Raw genomic sequence first — 17,714 nt, 5'->3', positions numbered from 1 at the left:
CCGTTGGGGCCCACCATGGCATGGGGCTGCTGAATGATGACCGTCGTCGAGTTGTTCGTCGACCCCGGGGGTGGCATGGGGTAGTAGCTGGGTGGGGGGTACGGGGCGTAGTGGTGCTGGGCATAGGCGGAGCCCAGCTGGGGGCTGGAGTAAGGGGGCGCCGGGGGGTTGTAGACGGGGTGTTGGGTGCTGGTGGAGGCCATTTGTTGGGCGACACTGTAGGGAGGGGCGGGCTCCTGGGGGGGGGAATATTTTGTTTTTATATTAATATTCTTATTTAAAAAAACGAGCGTTATGATACAGTAAAACTTGAAAATGTGAAACTAGACAATGTGAATCGTGTAGATGTGAAACAAGACGTCAAATGTGAAAATAGGAAAAATGTGAAATGTGAAGATGTAAAACTTGAAAACGTGAACATGTGAAACACGAAGCTGTGAAGAAGAAATCTGTGAAACGTAACGTGAATCAATGACGCGTGAGAATTTCTATGTATCCTGTCAATACAAAAAAATGGAATTAAGGATTTTTTTTTTCTTTTTTTTTTTACTTTGTTCCTCTGGCATAGTTGTGGGGTAAAGGATTATGGTTGTGTTACATTTATTCTTAAGACAAAATCGTCGTTTCCCGTTCGTGCACAAGAAACTTAAAGCAAATGTAATAGAGTTCATCTGTTTCAGAGACCTCGACATTGGCCCAGCCGCCTATACTTTCCTTAACCCGGATCCGAACTAGATCCTTTGGGTTACCAGTCAAGCTCTCTACCGCTAGACCACGCCGTCCCATACACCATAAACAAGTGTGACGGCACAGTTGAAACAACAAACCATCTAGACAAGATTAACTTCACTGGCATCCATTAACAGAAAAAAAGAAAAATAACCACAGAACCTCTGATCCCTACAATGCGTAGCCATGGCAACGTGGTTAGCTATAATCGTGCGATGGTTTCAGTTTATGCTTAAATAAATAAACGATAGCTCGAACAGTTTTAGAGTTATCTCGCATGGAGAAACAGATAAATATGTGACACAGGCCTCCTGGAAAAAAATCCCCTTGGGTATATACCATAATGGACATTTATCCCCCACATATATAACCCCCCCCCCCCCCAGACTGCCATTTCCCCCCCCCCCCCCCCCCCCCCCCCGAGACATGTAATTCTCTAGAAGAAAAAAATTTAATTTTGTGTTGACTTTATCTTAAATAAAGCTTGTTTGGGGGAGGGGAGTATGTTACATGAGGTAAATAGTGCTGAAGGGGGGGGGGGGGTTGAAAGTTTGTTCAAGGGTATTAATGTCAGATGGGGTTTGACCGTTTTGTGTTTTATCCAAAAACCGTGACCGTTCGTAGGGGTTCTCTATAAATAACGTCAAGCTATGCCATCCACCTTCCGAAACACATTAGAAAAAAGAAACAGCCCCCCTCCCCACATAAACACACAAAAACGATGTCATAAAATCTACAATTTTTACCCTTCAGAAATCCGTAATATATGCTACGACACATTTCCTGGGTACCCCAAACCTCTCTACCACCCACCCCCGCGCCTCCTCTTTCCTAAGGCTCATCGTCACATGCAAATCAGAAGCCCTTCCTTCTCCTTGATGTGTGACGTCACTAACCGACACCCCCTCCAACACACACCCACCCACCCACATATCTACCCCTCCTTTATAAGGCACATAGTCACACAAGTCAGAAGCCCTTCCTTCTGCTTGATGAGTGATTTCACTTACTGACCCCGCACACACCTACACACACACATACACCTACACCCACACACACACACCTACACCCCCTCACACACACACCAACACCCACACAAACACACCTACACCTCCCCACACACACACCAACACCCACCCACACACACACACACCAACACCCACCCACACACACACCTTCACCCACACACACACATCCCCACACACACACCTACACCCACCCACACACACACACACACACACACACTCACCCACACATACACACACCTACACCCCCCCACACACACACACCTACCCACACCAACACACCTACCTCCAGGTCTGGGGCTGTGGCGGTGGTCTCTGGTTTCCACGGCTCATGTGACATGACGTCAGCTGATCGTCCGCCTGCTGGTCAAGAGTTATTTTTAGTAACATGAGGTATGAGCGCCATTAAAAATTGAGAACAGAGCTTTTAACGGATTAAACAATATCTATTTCGTATCACAGAATCTGTTTCACAAGGCAGACATTTATCATTTAGTTTGTATGCCAGCAACTCAAAGTGGATAATTTAAATACTAATTGGTTTTAATATTTAGCATACTTTTATTGTATTAATTAAAGGCTTTCAATAGAGTAAAATTAAGAACGAAGAAGAAGAAGAGAGTGAAATTAAAAATTATTTCAAGACATCCATAATTAATGAGTTATTATCTTGTCATATTAAGTATTTTAATGAAGTGAAATAATATTTTCTAGATCTGAGGTCTACAGAATAACATAGTTCATCTATTTCTGTGTTGCCAACATGCTCTATCTTAAGTCAGTAAAGCTAGAACCGAACTAGGATGCCTAGGCTAATTCGTATGCTTTACAACTCGACCATGCAATTAAAATCCAAATACTACCCTACACCTACAACCCCCATCTCCCCTTATAAAACCACCACGAGCATTTATACCACGATCCCTATACACACAGCATCACCTCCCCCCCACACCACCACACACCACCACACACTACCACACACACACCACTACACTGCTACACATTCTACCTCCACATTTGATAGCACGTATTCATTATTTTTTTAAATTATTTATACCCGAGACGTTAAGAAAAACACCGTTAATGACAAAACTTAACCCTAACCTTAATGACAAAACTTTACCCTAACCCTAACCTTAATGGTAAAACTTAATTCTAACCCTAATGACGAAACTTAACCCTAATCCTACTGACAAAACGTAGCCCTAACCCTACACGTATATCCGCTATCTGTTATTGGTGTTGCCATTCAGAGTGGTATTTAATAATCAAATAATTGCTATACATCTAGTATTCTTCTAGGTAAATAATTATTCTACACCCACAATTGCCCTACATTCTATAATGGTTCTAATTATACTAATCGCTGATTGGTCTAATTTTTTACATCACCCCCTCCATATGGCGCTTGGAACCCGCATCATCACCTACGACCCCCCCCCCCTCTCCTACCTACACTGATGTAGCACAATTATCTACTGCTATAACCTACCTTGTCCCCACCCCCCGTGTTACCTGTATGCTGACAACTAGACATCATTGTGTCATTCGATCATGTCATTAACCCAGATTACCATCAACACCATCACCTTACCTGCACCAACAGAGGACTTAACTAAACCACACATGACACATCACTCAACATACACAAACATCACCCTACCTACACCAACAGAGGACTTACCTAAACCACTCATGACACATCACTCAACATACACAAACATCACACTACCTGCACCAACTTAACTGAACTCCACATCACCCTAGCTGCACCTAAACCCCACATCACCCTATATACACCAACCTACCTGAACCACACATTACCCAACCTACACCTGAACCACACATAACCCAACCTACATCAACATAACTGAACCACAAATCCCCCCTACCTGAGTACAAAGAGTGTCCTGGTACCGAACGCACCTAGATACCTTAACATACATTTTTACCTCATCGATTATCTAGCAGAACAAGACACCCGTTGGTAGAGAAAAAAAAGTTCATAAGCCTACAGAAAAATTGTTGACTCAGCTTCCATATATTCGGATTTCTTTCGATTTCATTTTTTTAAAATCATTTTCAGGACCTGATATTTGTTTTCCTTTTTTTTTTAAAATTACTATTTTCCTTGTTTTCTTGTTTGTTTTTTATTTATCTTTAAATATTTCTTTTGTATTAAATTCAACATCAAGCCCTAATTTTATTTATTTATTATTTTTAATACATATTTAGTCAACCTTTGATACTTACTTAATAAAATGCCAATAAAGCAAAATCACAGTGTCCGAAATTCACGAGCAAATCTTTAAACTAAATCGATATTCTACACCCTCAAACAACGTAATCGAACACCATTAAAACTGTATTACCTCCCGATCAAGTCATTTTCCCAATCGATCCAATTCATCGATCTTATGGTTTCTTTTAGATCAGTTTTTTAGGCGTAGGTCTAGTCTCATAGAGACAGAGAAAACAACCTGACAGAGATTAGGCTTTGGGTTATCACGGTGGAGTTCGGTTTAGTCGGGTTGTTAGTAGACCCACATGTGGTTTAGACAGGTAACAGAGAGATAGTTACAAATACTCTACTATTTAATCTAGAATCTAGATATAGATATACAAAAGCAGTGAAGGGGGAGGGGGTATGATTTTTAACGTGAACATGTAATTTCTGATATTATAAGTTTAATGTATATTTTTATTACAGCATGTTTGGAAACTACATCGCATTTTTTTTCATTATTTAAATATCATCTCTCTTGTCATTTGTTTTCTGAAATACGATGTAAATATCTTACAGTGGGATGTTTATGAAATATTTTTTTAGATAATTTTTTTCGAAATGATACTTTTAACAATTAAGACGCAAATTAGATTATTGTAGGCTTGTTTATTATTTATTAATTTCAAAGGCGTCTGATTAAATTCACTGGAGACGTAAAACTTATTTAGTATATAGGGCATATATATATATATATATATATATATATATATATATATATATATATATATATATATATATATATATGTATATATATATATATGTATATATATATGTATATATATATATATATATATATATATATATATATATATATATATATATATATATATATATATATATATATATATATATATATATATATATATATATATATATATATATATATATATATAATTCTTATTTCCAGATTTCAAAACGAGTCAAAATTATTTTACCTGATAATCCGATCGTACAATATATCAGCTGTTTTATCCACTGTAAAGTATCCACCGAATTATATCCAATATATATCCACCTGTCTATCCAGTTATCCACCAATGCTGTACCCCCTAAGTCATACAGCAGAACAAGCTGCTTTGTTTAACTGCTGACGTCACAGCACGTGTAATTGAACTCGGATTATTTGCACTCGCAAACTGCCGCCACATTCAGACACGGACAGGTGTGTTGTTGTACTCACACTCAGGTGTTCGCTCACCTGTCGTACAGATGCTCGTGCTATGAAGTCACGTGAATGTCTTATATAAGGCCCTTTAGCCTAATTTTTTTAGTTGTTTTTTTTTAATATTAGAAAGTGTAAATTCGAAGTTTTACGGTAGCTGTGACTCTGGCGAGGTGAGTTGGCTGGATTGCGAAATTTGTCGATATCAGCTGGGTGGCTGGAACCGTGGAATGTCTGCCAGGGTTGGTGGGGGGGGGGGAGCGTTTTTTAGATGAGTTGATTAGCTAGGTCATGACGACTCGGTCATGTGTGACAATTGTGTTGTGACAGGTGTGTTGTTACAGGTGTGTTACGGCTAGTGTGTTGTGACAGGTGTGTTGTGACAGGTGTGTTGTGACAGGTGTGTTGTGACAGGTGAGTTGTGTTATGACAGGTGTGTTTTGTTGTGACAGGTGTGTTGTGACAGCTGTGTTGTGACAGGTGTGTTGTGACAGCTGTGTTGTGACAGGTGTGTTGTTTCAGGTGTGTTACGGCTAGTGTGTTGTGACAGGTGTGTTGTGACAGGTGTGTTGTGACAGGTGTGTTGTGACAGGTGTGTTGGTTGTTACAGGTGTGTTGTGACAGGCGTGTTATGACAGGTGTGTTGTGACAGGTGTGTTGTGACAGGTGTGTTGTTATAGGTGTATTGTGACAGGTGTGTTGTGACAGGTGTGTTGTGACAGGTGTATTGTGACAGGTGTGTTGTTGTGACAGATGTGTTGTTGTGACAGGTGTGTTGTGACAGGCGTGTTGTGACAGATGTGTTGTTATTACAGGTGTGTTGTATTGTGACAGGTGTGTTATGACAGGTGTGTTGTGACAGGTGTGTTATGACAGGTGTGTTGTGACAGGTGTGTTGTGACAGGTGTGTTGTGACAGGTGTGTTGTGACAGGTGTGTTGTGATAGGTGTATTGTGACAGGTGTGTTGTGACAGGTGTGTTGTGATAGGTGTGTTGTGACAGGGTGGTGTGACAGGTGTGTTGTCACAGGGTGGTGTGACAGGCGTGTTGTGACAGGTGTGTTGTGACAGGTGTGTTGTGACAGGTGGTGTGACAGGCGTGTTGTGACAGATGTGTTGTTGTGACAGGTGTATTGTGTTGTGACAGGTGTGTTGTGACAGGTGTGATGTGACAGGTGTGTTGTGTTGTGACAGGTGTGTTGTGACAGGCGTGTTGTGACAGATGTGTTGTTGTGACTGGTGTGTTGTGTTGTGACAGGTGTGTTGTGACAGGTGTGTTGTGACAGGTGTGTTTAATTGTGACAGGTGTGTTGTGACAGGTGTGTTGTGCCAGGTGTGTTGTGACAGGTGTGTTGTGACAGGTGTGTTGTGACAAGTGTGATGTGACATGTGTGTTCCGTTGTGACGTGTGTGTTTAACAGGTGTGTTGCGAGAAGTGTGTTTGGTGTGTTGTGTTGTGACAGGTGTAACAGGCGTGTTGTGCTGCCGCAGGTGTGTGAAATGTGAAAGGTTAAAGTGTGTAACCTAAATCTGTGTGTTATGTTACAGTTTTGGCGTGTGTACCAAGTGTGTTGTTACATAACAACAGGTGTGTCAAGGGCAAGACATGTGTTGGTGTGTCATGTGACACGAACCAGGCGTGTTCGTGTACCATGTCAAGTGTTTCACTGGTGTGTTTTAGTGTGTTATAAATAGATATACAGGTGTGTGATGCATCACATACAACTTGTGTGTTAATAAACCGGGTAACAGTGTTTTGTGACAGGCTAGCCTAGTGGGTTAGACATGTGTGTTGTGTTAGTTAGACATGTGTTGACTAGTGTAACACATGTGCTAGACGTGTGTTTCACGTGTGTTAGACGTGTGCTAGACGTGTGCTAGACGTTTGTTAGACGTGTGTGTTAGAAGTGTGTTTCAATGTTTCTACACCACGACAGATGTTTTAAAACGCCAACAGCTGTTTCACAGTGTATATTAGATCATCGTTTTGAGAAATTTTTACGACTTACCTTTACCTTAATTACAGGTGTCCCGCTATCTTCTGCTATGTGTGTATAAAGCCACGGTAGATAATGACAGCTGACACATTGTCAACTGACATCATGGTACTGTATAATTATGATGTCATGTGAGCATATGACAACTGTCACAATAACAACTCAAGCAGTGGCGTAGCGAGGTCGGGTGTCACCCGGTGCGGCACTTAATGGTGTCACCCCCATAGGTGTAGCGACCTTTCAATTAGACAAACTTTCAATTTTCGATTTGCATCCCCCCCTCCCTCAAACTTTCGATTTGCACCCCCCTCAAATTTTTCTCTATATATTTTGCTATTTTTTGCCTTGATGTCACCCCCCTAAATGGTGTCACCCCCCCCCCCCCCGCTACGCCTCTGAACTCTGAACTCAAGTATTGTTTGTCATATTGTTATTGAGCCATATCGGGCGTTGACTCCAATTTCATCCTGCTTTCTTTTTTGGATTAGCTTCCATAGCTAAATATCCCACCATAGCTAAATATCCCACCATAGCTAAATATCCCACCATAGCTAAATATCCCACCATAGCTAAATATCCCACCATAGCTAAATATCCCACCATAGCTAAATATCCCACCATAGCTAAATATCCCACCATAGCTAAATATCCCACCATAGCTAAATATCCCACCATAGCTAAATATCCCACCATAGCTAAATATCCCACCATAGCTAAATATCCCACCATAGCTAAATATCCCACCATAGCTAAATATCCCACCATAGCTAAATATCCCACCATAGCTAAATATCCCACCATAGCTAAATATCCCACCATAGCTAAATATCCCACCATAGCTAAATATCCCACCATAGCTAAATATCCCACCATAGCTAAATATCCCACCATAGCTAAATATCCCACCATAGCTAAATATCCCACCATAGCTAAATATCCCACCATAGCTAAATATCCCACCATAGCTAAATATCCCACCATAGCTAAATATCCCACCATAGCTAAATATCCCACCATAGCTAAATATCCCACCATAGCTAAATATCCCACCATAGCTAAATATCCCACCATAGCTAAATATCCCACCATAGCTAAATATCCCACCATAGCTAAATATCCCACCATAGCTAAATATCCCACCATAGCTAAATATCCCACCATAGCTAAATATCCCACCATAGCTAAATATCCCACCATAGCTAAATATCCCACCATAGCTAAATATCCCACCATAGCTAAATATCCCACCATAGCTAAATATCCCACCATAGCTAAATATCCCACCATAGCTAAATATCCCACCATAGCTAAATATCCCACCATAGCTAAATATCCCACCATAGCTAAATATCCCACCATAGCTAAATATCCCACCATAGCTAAACACCACTGAACTTGAATAAGATGAGGATATATTGAGGTTTATTCTTTGAAGCCTACCAAGATAAATAAAAGGTCACTGGCCTATATCCTCAGGTTCTCCCAAACTTAATAAATGCTTCGCATCTTATTCATAGATATTTGTTCTACTGTTTCACTTTCGTTTGTGCGGAGTGAGTTCTAATTAGCAATTACTTCATTTTGACTTACGTAATATTGATTAAGTTTCCGTCTAAATTTTTATTTATTATATTAATGAGTAGTTCCGTATTTCCATTGGTAGCCATTTGACCTTAACCTTGACCCACCCAACGAGAAATTGATGTCATCTGGACAAGTTCAAGGCCAGATTTGACGGTGTGAACATTGATGAAACTCCACTTTCAATGTCCAATAAACGGTCTAGCTAGGCTGAATTTGTGTGCATTACCCGACTGAACACTAACCAAAAAATATTAGATTTGGGTAGGGGGTGTATATTTGTATAAAGGGGGGGGGGGGGGGGTCGTCAACCCTCGACTTAAACCTAACCATGAAATTACGGTTTGAATTAGGGTTCATGTTCGGATTAGGTTTAGGGTTAGTTTGAAACCGATAGGGGTGATATCCATTCTCCAGTTTATTGGATGGGAGGTAATATTCAGAAGGGGTAATTGAACTGGGGGGTAATTGGAAGAGGAGGTAGTAAGACAAGGGTAATTGACGGGTACCAGTTGAGATAGGGTAAGTGGAACATTGTGTGATATATTAAGGGAGGGGTGTGGTCTCTGTTTATACATTTATATAAGTTGCTTCTTTTCATAATATTTTTATAAATTACTCACATCTTTTAAATATTGAACTATTTAGCCTTCACTTAATTCTTATTTTCCTTCTATTTAATTCATTAATATTTTACACATGCTATTACAAGTAACACGGGGAAGGCGTGGCCTAGTGGTAGAGCGCTAGAGTGCTAACCCGAAATTCTCAAGTTCGAATCCGGGTTCAAGTCAGTGGAGTCCACTTAGCTTTGATGAGTACCTAGCTCACGTTAGGAAATGTAAATTCGGCTGGGCATAGTGCTGACTACTTTATCTCTTCATATGCCTAATTCACTAAAACATACACTGCTTCATCTACCTGAACTGTCTTGGGCACAAACGGGAAAAGATAATGATTATAATGAAATAAACTATTATAATAAATACTAAAGTTGTTGTTTGTGTTTAACCACTGCCTCTGGTCAAGAATGTGGTTACACAACTTGAGGCTCCCTGTACTGTGAAGAGAGGGTGAAATCAGCGCTATGGAGATGCGTTACAAAATCGATCACGTCTTACTTTCTACCTAGATGCTTCTAATCGATTGGTAGCTTGCACGGATAAAATAGACGGGTTTATTGATTTGAGTGCGTTGTAAACCTCAAGACAGCGCGGTCTTATGGTAGGATGCTCTTGCTGTCATGGTGTTTGGTTATTGAGAGTTTAGCTTTAGTGTCCAGTAGTTTGGTTTCATTTTAGGCTATAGAAAGGTTTGGGGATACCCGAAATTGATAGATAACCATTATGTAGCAATTATCAATACTTGCAGGGAATAGTCATTACTGTAGGGGAAAACTTGATACTGTCAGGGAATACCCAATATTGAAAGGGAAGGTCCGATATTGACAGGGAATACTTGATAGTGTGATAGAATTACCGATATTATCAGGGAATACCCGATACTGCTAGAGTATACTCGATACTGTCAGGGAATACCCTATATTGACAGGCAATGCCTGATACTGTCATGGATTATCCGATACTATCAGCGAATAATCGATACTGACTGAGTTTAGGCCTTACACAATACTGTCAGGAAATACCCGATTTTTAAAAATTCGCACGTTTTGTGCAACAAAAATGGAAAATGTGTTTTTTACACACCAACAATATGATAGTTTTTTAATTTGACAGGAACAAAAATACATAGAACGGAGAACGTTTGATAGTTGTCACAAAATAATTTAATGTTTTCATGGTTTTACAATTTTCAAAACAAAAAACAGGAATCGTATTTCATCGTTGTCAATTTTCTTACATTTTATATTTAATCTTAAATATTTTAAATCTAACATCAACGTTGCTGCAAAAAGCTATTAATATACCCATGATACAGCGAATAGCGAAACTAATGTAACTAATGAAAATTAAATGAACTGGGATAAGCCTTACCATACTGTCCGAACGGAAACTTTAAAAATTTTAAAATATCCAGCAGTTTTGGAAAATCGCGAATGTGATCAATTTCCCACTAATAAAAGACAAAAAATTAATTTTCATACTGTTTTTAGGCTTAGATCACATTAAACATCTTAATAAATATTTGAAAAAAAAATGTAGTAGATATACAAATCTTATAATTAATTACTGCTGTCGCGACTGCTCGACCTTCACCTCTTTAATTAACTAACCAATTAAAAAAGATTTCCCCCAGCCAACTGATATTAAAATATGTAGAGTGCCGCAGGGAGGGGGGGGGTGGACATCGATAGATCCCACGTCACAAAGAGTGAGTGATATGATACATCTGTTGCACGTCCTATTTCAAACTAGATAAGCCTACTCTAGCAATATTGTCATCACATAGTACGTCATATGAAAAGCGAATGGAAAACTAAAGTATGTAAAGAATATCAACACTAACCCAAAAGAAATAGCTAAATTTAAACATCTGGAAAAACAATTTTAAAAAATAGATTAATAAAAAATAATTATTAAAACGTAGCTAAATACAAAAGCAGTTAAAGTTTTAAATATCGCAAGAAAAAAAATTAAAAAAACAAACAGCAAGTTCAATAAACATAACGCGAACAAAACTAACAATCAAAAAATGAATGATATAAATAAAAGCTGCGCAGACCGCTAACCAATATCACCACGTAGGGATTGGGGTGAAAACCTCAAGGAAAGCGCAAAAGACCAGGAAGCACATCGATAGGACCTTGGCATTGAAACAACAAATATGGGCTTCACCTGGAATCAGGTTAAGAAAATGGCACAGGACAGAGGACTCTGGAGATATTTTTAGCGGCCCATACCCCAGCAGGACAGAGGACTGGAGATCTTTGGTTGGCGGCCCATACCCCAGCAGGACAGAGGACTCAAGAGATATTTTTAGTGGCCCATACCCCAGCAGGACAGAGGACTGGAGATCTTTGGTTGGCGGCCCATACCCCAGCAGGACAGATGACTCTGGAGATATTTTTAGCGGCCCATACCCCAGCAGAACATAGGACTCTGGAGATCTTTAGTTGGCGACCCATGTGGTAAAGGGTATTGATAATGATGTGAAAAATAAAATACAAATAAACACACATCTTTTCAAATATATAAGGGGTAGAACAAAGAGAATACAAAATATTTTTTTTTCAAATCACAGTTTAAAAAAAAATACAACAGTTGAAAGTTTGTGAAAGTTACTGTAAACTTCTGTCAATTTATAAAGACGCGGTTTTGAGTTTGTTACCAGGGGTGTATATTATTTAAGTACAACTTGACCCTCAAACTTTAATCCTCCACCCAGAATAGGGTTACATTGAGGCTTAAATTTGGTCAGAAATCACAAGTATCCAGATTAATGCACAAATAGTTTAGATTTTTTAACAAAAACACCAAATAAATTTATGCAAAATGTTATGTTTTGTTTATAAAATTCAGATGTTTTTTTTAAACAACATTATTTTTGTTATTTTAAGTAATAATCCAGCAATCAACAAAATACCACAATCAAACGAAATTTTATCTTGCAATAGTATAGTAAGGCGTATATTCTTCTAACTAGCTTTACTGTTTACTTAAGAAAATATTAACAGGAAATACATTTCTAGCTAAATCAAGAATAAAATCCAACAACTTAGAGTATACTTTAGAGTATATTTTAAATTAAAAAGTGAGTACTAAATGTAACACAAAAACTACAGCGATACTTATCAGATTATTACAACACATACTTTGTATTTATCATAAACTTTCCACCTGTAATGCATTCTTCAAGTACGTTGGTTATGGGTGTAGGAGTAAAAACTCAAAACATTTCAGATGAGCCTAAAATCTTAGTTTCATGATCAAAAAATTAAGCGCCCTTTCGTAGTGAACTAACCTTCATCATTAAACAAAGAACAGAACTTTTTAAAAATCCGGAAAAAAACAACAATTTGAACAGTCAATTTACGCTCGCTGTGTATTTAAACGGGATAAACAAAAGCAGACAGTACTCTTCTTAGTGTGAGCTACGACTGAAATCATGTCAGCTACAAGGGGGAAAAGCTAACACAGCATTACAAAATTGAATTCTAGCTATTATAAAAACATTTGTTTTCAAATTTTATTCTCTAAGCTATATGTTTACTTTGATAATTGAATTTAGAATCAAATTAAAGGTAAACAAATGTTGTTTTATGTTTTAGTAAACAAAGATGAAGTTTAAAATCCTTTAAGACACCCTAATTAAATAAACCCGCCCTATATAATCCCTATTCAATAAATAATCTGAACATTGTCTTGTTGGCTTCCGGTACAGTGCCAGTTACTTTGGCTTCAAAGTTTGGTACTCCCTGGCCAGTTGACACAGGACACAAGATGGACACCACCAGGCGGCGCAGCAGTCTTTCATCACGGAACCCTGGGGGTCAGACAAGGGGAGGGGGTCAGACATTGGGAGGGGGTCAGACAAGGGGAGGGGGTCAGACAAGGGGAGGGTGTCAGACAATGGGGGGGGGTCAGACAAGGGGAGGGGGTCAGACAAGGGAGGGGGTCAGACAAGGGAGGGGGTCAGACAAGGGGAGGGGGTCAGACAAGGGGAGGGGGTCAGACATAGGGGAGGGGGTCAGACATTGGGGAGGGGGTCAGACAAGGGGAGGGGGTCAGACAAGGGGAGGAGGTCAGACAAGGGGAGGGGGTCAGACAATGGGAGGGGGTCAGACATTGGGGAGGGGGTCAGAAAAGGGAGGGGGGTCAGACATTGGGAGGGGGTCAGACAAGGGAGGGGGTCAGACATGGGAGGGGGTCAGACATTAGGGAGGGGGTCAGACAAGGGAGGGGGGTCAGACATTGGGAGGGGGTCAGACAAGGGAGGGGGTCAGACATTGGGGAGGGGGTCAGACAAGGGGAGGGGGTCAGACAAGGGGAGGAGGTCAGACAAGGGGAGGGGGTCAGACAAGGGGAGGGGGTCAGACATTGGGGAGGGGGTCAGAAAAGGGAGGGGGGTCAGAAAAGGGAGGGGGGTCAGACATTGGGAGGGGGTCAGACAAGGGAGGGGGTCAGACATGGGAGGGGGTCAGACATTAGGGAGGGGGTCAGACAAGGGAGGGGGGTCAGACATTGGGAGGGGGTCAGACAAGGGAGGGGGTCAGACATTAGGAAGGGGGTCAGGCATTGGGGGGGTCAGACATTGGTGAGGGGTGTCAGACAAGGGGAAGGGGTCAGGCATTGGGGAGGGGGTCAGACATTGGAAGGGGGTCAGACATTGGTGAGGGGGTCAGACAATGGGAGGGGGTCAGACAAGGGGAGGGGGTCAGACATTGGTGAGGGGTGTCAGACAAGGGGAAGGGGTCAGACAATGGGAGGGGGTCAGACATTGGGAGGGGGTCAGACATTGGGGAGGGGGTCAGACATTGGTGAGGGGGTCAGACATGGGTCACAGAAAGTTCAAAATGCAACCTTTTGTGATGATCTGTTTAAAGTCAAAATATCCGACATTTTGGAACTATTTTAACACTTAAAATTGTTTAAAATTTGGTAAGAAGTGGGTTATCATTTTGACACAATGTGTAATAGGTGGTAGAAGGAAGTCCATCATGTTGTTACATTTTATGGGGGGGTCGGAGATGGTATAAAGCAAAGTTATATGTAACACGGGTTCTTCTTTGTTCTTACATGCTGCTAAATTACTGGTTTGGGTTAAACCACACTTTATTTTGTTTAAAAAAAAAACACAATTTATTTTGTGGTAAGCCGAAATTCTTATTTAGTTAAACCAAAATTTATATTGTGTTAAACTAGACTTAATATTGAGTTAAACCACACTTCAACTAGTGTTAAATCACACTTTCTTGTGTTAAACCAACCGTAACGTGGGGTTAAACCAACCGTAACGTGGATTTGAACCCGACACTTACCCTAATGTTCTGTTCAGCTCTGGTCTTTGACCTCATGACGATCAGCCAGCCTGGCACACATAGGGGAACCATACAAGATTCTTTCATGGACGTCCGGACAAAGTGCATGGCGTAGCAACGGAAACAGAAGAAACTGCAGCAACCTTGTGGAGTGGCGGAGGTGGGGGAACACATCTTATATATATATATATATATATATATATATATATATATATATATATATATATATATATATATATATATATATATTAGTCACATCTTACACTCATCCCCTCCTATTGTCACATATATTCACAAAACTTATCATCCCTCTTAAATACAACTCACAAAATCCCCTAACACCCGTAAAAAATATAAGCGTTACTATAACCTGAATTACTTAGCAATGGGTTTATTTGTTCTTAACAATTACAAAACAAATCCTACCACACATTTCGCCACACCCCCACTACGTATACTATCTGACTCCACCCCCACCTCTAGATTTGTGACGTCATTTATGGACGCCCCCCCCCCATTGACCCCTGATATTTACATATGTGGCAGTCATTAATGGACGACCCCATTGACCCCTGATATTTACATATGTGGCAGTCATTAATGGACGACCCCATTGACCCCTGATATTTACATATGTGGCAGTCATTAATGGACGACCCCCATTGACCCCTGATATTTACATATGTGGCAGTCATTAAAGGACGACCCCCATTGACCCCTGATATTTACATATGTGGCAGTCATCACAGAAAGAATCCAGCCCAGAGTTCCACTCCCTGGGGGCGGCCGCCGGCCCGGGGGTGGGGCTCTGGGTCACCACCGCCTCGGGCTGCGAGACCACGACCCCGCTGCTGGTGATGGTGACGTCAGACTTGAAGGAGATCTGCGACTGCATCGGCTGGTTGGCGATGGTAATCTGGGGCTGGGGGGACGGGGTGGGGACGGGGGTCGGGACGTCCGGCACGGGTTTGGCTGGTTCCGGAGTAAGGCTGGCTTCTGGCTGTGGCTAGAAGGTCAAGTTTATTTATTATCAAGCAGATAATAAGATTAAAGATTACATTATTTATAATTATTGATATTATAGATACATATGAATATATTTATTTATTTAATTTCTTTGTTCGTTTGCTTGATTGTTAGTTTGTTTCATTTTTAAACTGTATCTTATTTATTTACTTATTTACTTATTTTTTTATGTATGTATTTATTTCTTTTTTTTTATTTGGTTGCTTGTTTTTTTCTTTGTTTGTTTGTTTGTTCGTTTGTTTGTTCGTTTGTTTTTAATTATTATTTATTTTTAATTATTGCTCCTGCAATACAAACAGCAGCCCCAGACTGTTTGTTTGCTTGTTTGGTTGTTTGTTTATCGTTTGTTTGTTTGTTCGTTTGTTTTTAATTATTATTATTTTTTTTTTTTTTTAATTATTGCTCCTGCAATACAAACGGCAGCCCCAGACTGTTTCCCTGTACACATTTTATTATGTACACGGACAACTAATTATCACCTTAATTAAACACACAAGAGAAACAAAGACGCACCTTATTTACATCTACCTGCAATTTCCTGTGATCGTCGAAGCCGATGTTAACATCCCCCATTTCTGTAGGTCACCAAGGTTCTGTAAACAAAAGTTAACAATTAAGGAAGGTCACAAAGGTTCTGTAAACAAAAGTTAACAATCGAGAAATGTCTCTAAGGTTCTGTAAACAAAAGTTAACAATTGAGGAAGGTCACTAAGGTTCTGTAAACAAAAGTTAACATTTCAAGTAGGTCACTGAGTTCTGTAAACAAAAGTTAACAACTCAGATTTTAACAACAAAACCTTTCAATAAAATCTGCTCCCAACATCGAACATTCTTTATTCTTGCACCAATTTGTTGCTTATCCGGGACCATAACTTGTATATGTTTGTATTGATGTGTGTTTGTATATTTTTGTATTGATGCTGTGTTTGTTAAAGAAAAGTTTGATAATGCTAAAAATTGTAATTGATTCCTTAAGTATGTGTCTTAGTTGAAAATATTTTTTAGTGTTTTTATTCATGCATTCTAATAAATAGAATGGCTACATGAATGTAAGACCCACATAAAAGTTTTTTTGTTATTGGTACGGCATGTTCGAATTGGGAGTTTTCTACGGCTCACCTAAAAATATCGAGTTCGGATCTTCTAGGAGAGACAACTCCAAAATCACACAGCTGCTGCCTTGTAATGTTGTTCTTGGTTGGGCAAAGGCTATGGCAGCAAATCCAAAAAGAAAAGCAGGCTGAAATCGGAGTCAATGGCCTCAATGGCGCATAACCAGTTGACATGTATCCCTAATTGTGTTGGAGCGGATCCCCTCCAAGACTAAAATTCAGAACGAAGAAGAAGAAGAGAATCCCGGGCTCCAGTATGTCCACCTAGCTGATGGGTACTTGACTTGAATTGGGGAAAGTAAATACAACTAAGCAAAATTTCTGACCTCACTATGCCGAAGTCGATAAAACAGGTTAATTCTACTTCACCTACACCATGGACCGTAAATTCAGAAGAGAACTTTAATTTTATAATAGCAAACTTACTTGCCGGAACTTGTTAAAAATAAAAATATCACGTGCCGCTATGACTGACCAACTTTCAGGTATCCAACATTTTGCCAGACGTTTGTTGGACAAACACCCCAACACAACAGTGACAGCTGAGTAATGTCATACACGCATAAAATATTTCCCCTAAAATATTCATGCGATTTTTTGTTGTTGAAATAACGTCATCAAAAGTCAATACTTTCTTATAACTTTTTTAATCCGACGATACCGACCAATGCAATATTGCTTTTTTATGGGACAGTGAGTGAAAGCGAATCCCAGTTTAAGGATAAAAGTTGAGGTGAAAATCAATGAAGAGTTACAGGATTAGGAGATGGTTACTGGGAAAGTTGAAAATTCTTCAAATATGCGTTGTTAAGACGTTTTAGATTGTTTCCACATCAGTGATTTTTTGGCGACGTT

At 39.9% G+C, this 17,714-nt stretch overlaps 1 protein-coding gene across 1 annotated transcript; it reads right to left on the bottom strand.

Annotated features, from left to right (window-relative positions):
* Positions 1-13,077: 13,077 nt before the first annotated feature.
* On the bottom strand, positions 13,078-17,442 carry LOC131933494 (uncharacterized). Its single transcript, XM_059290238.1, has 6 exons — positions 17,286-17,442; positions 16,261-16,340; positions 15,451-15,727; positions 14,722-14,864; positions 14,264-14,276; positions 13,078-13,226 (listed from the first exon to the last, which is right to left on the bottom strand). Exons 2-6 carry the CDS (start codon positions 16,318-16,320, stop codon positions 13,078-13,080), a joined length of 642 nt encoding a protein of 213 aa, XP_059146221.1. The 5' UTR covers positions 16,321-16,340; positions 17,286-17,442.
* Positions 17,443-17,714: the final 272 nt, after the last annotated feature.

The sequence above is a fragment of the Physella acuta genome, unplaced genomic scaffold (genome assembly GCF_028476545.2).
Source record: "Physella acuta isolate Inbredline_101_S28 unplaced genomic scaffold, ASM2847654v3 ptg002529l, whole genome shotgun sequence".
Taxonomy (NCBI): domain Eukaryota; kingdom Metazoa; phylum Mollusca; class Gastropoda; family Physidae; genus Physella; species Physella acuta.
The sequence above is the reverse complement of the archived record's forward strand: the minus strand, read 5'-3'. Positions and strand labels throughout refer to the sequence as shown.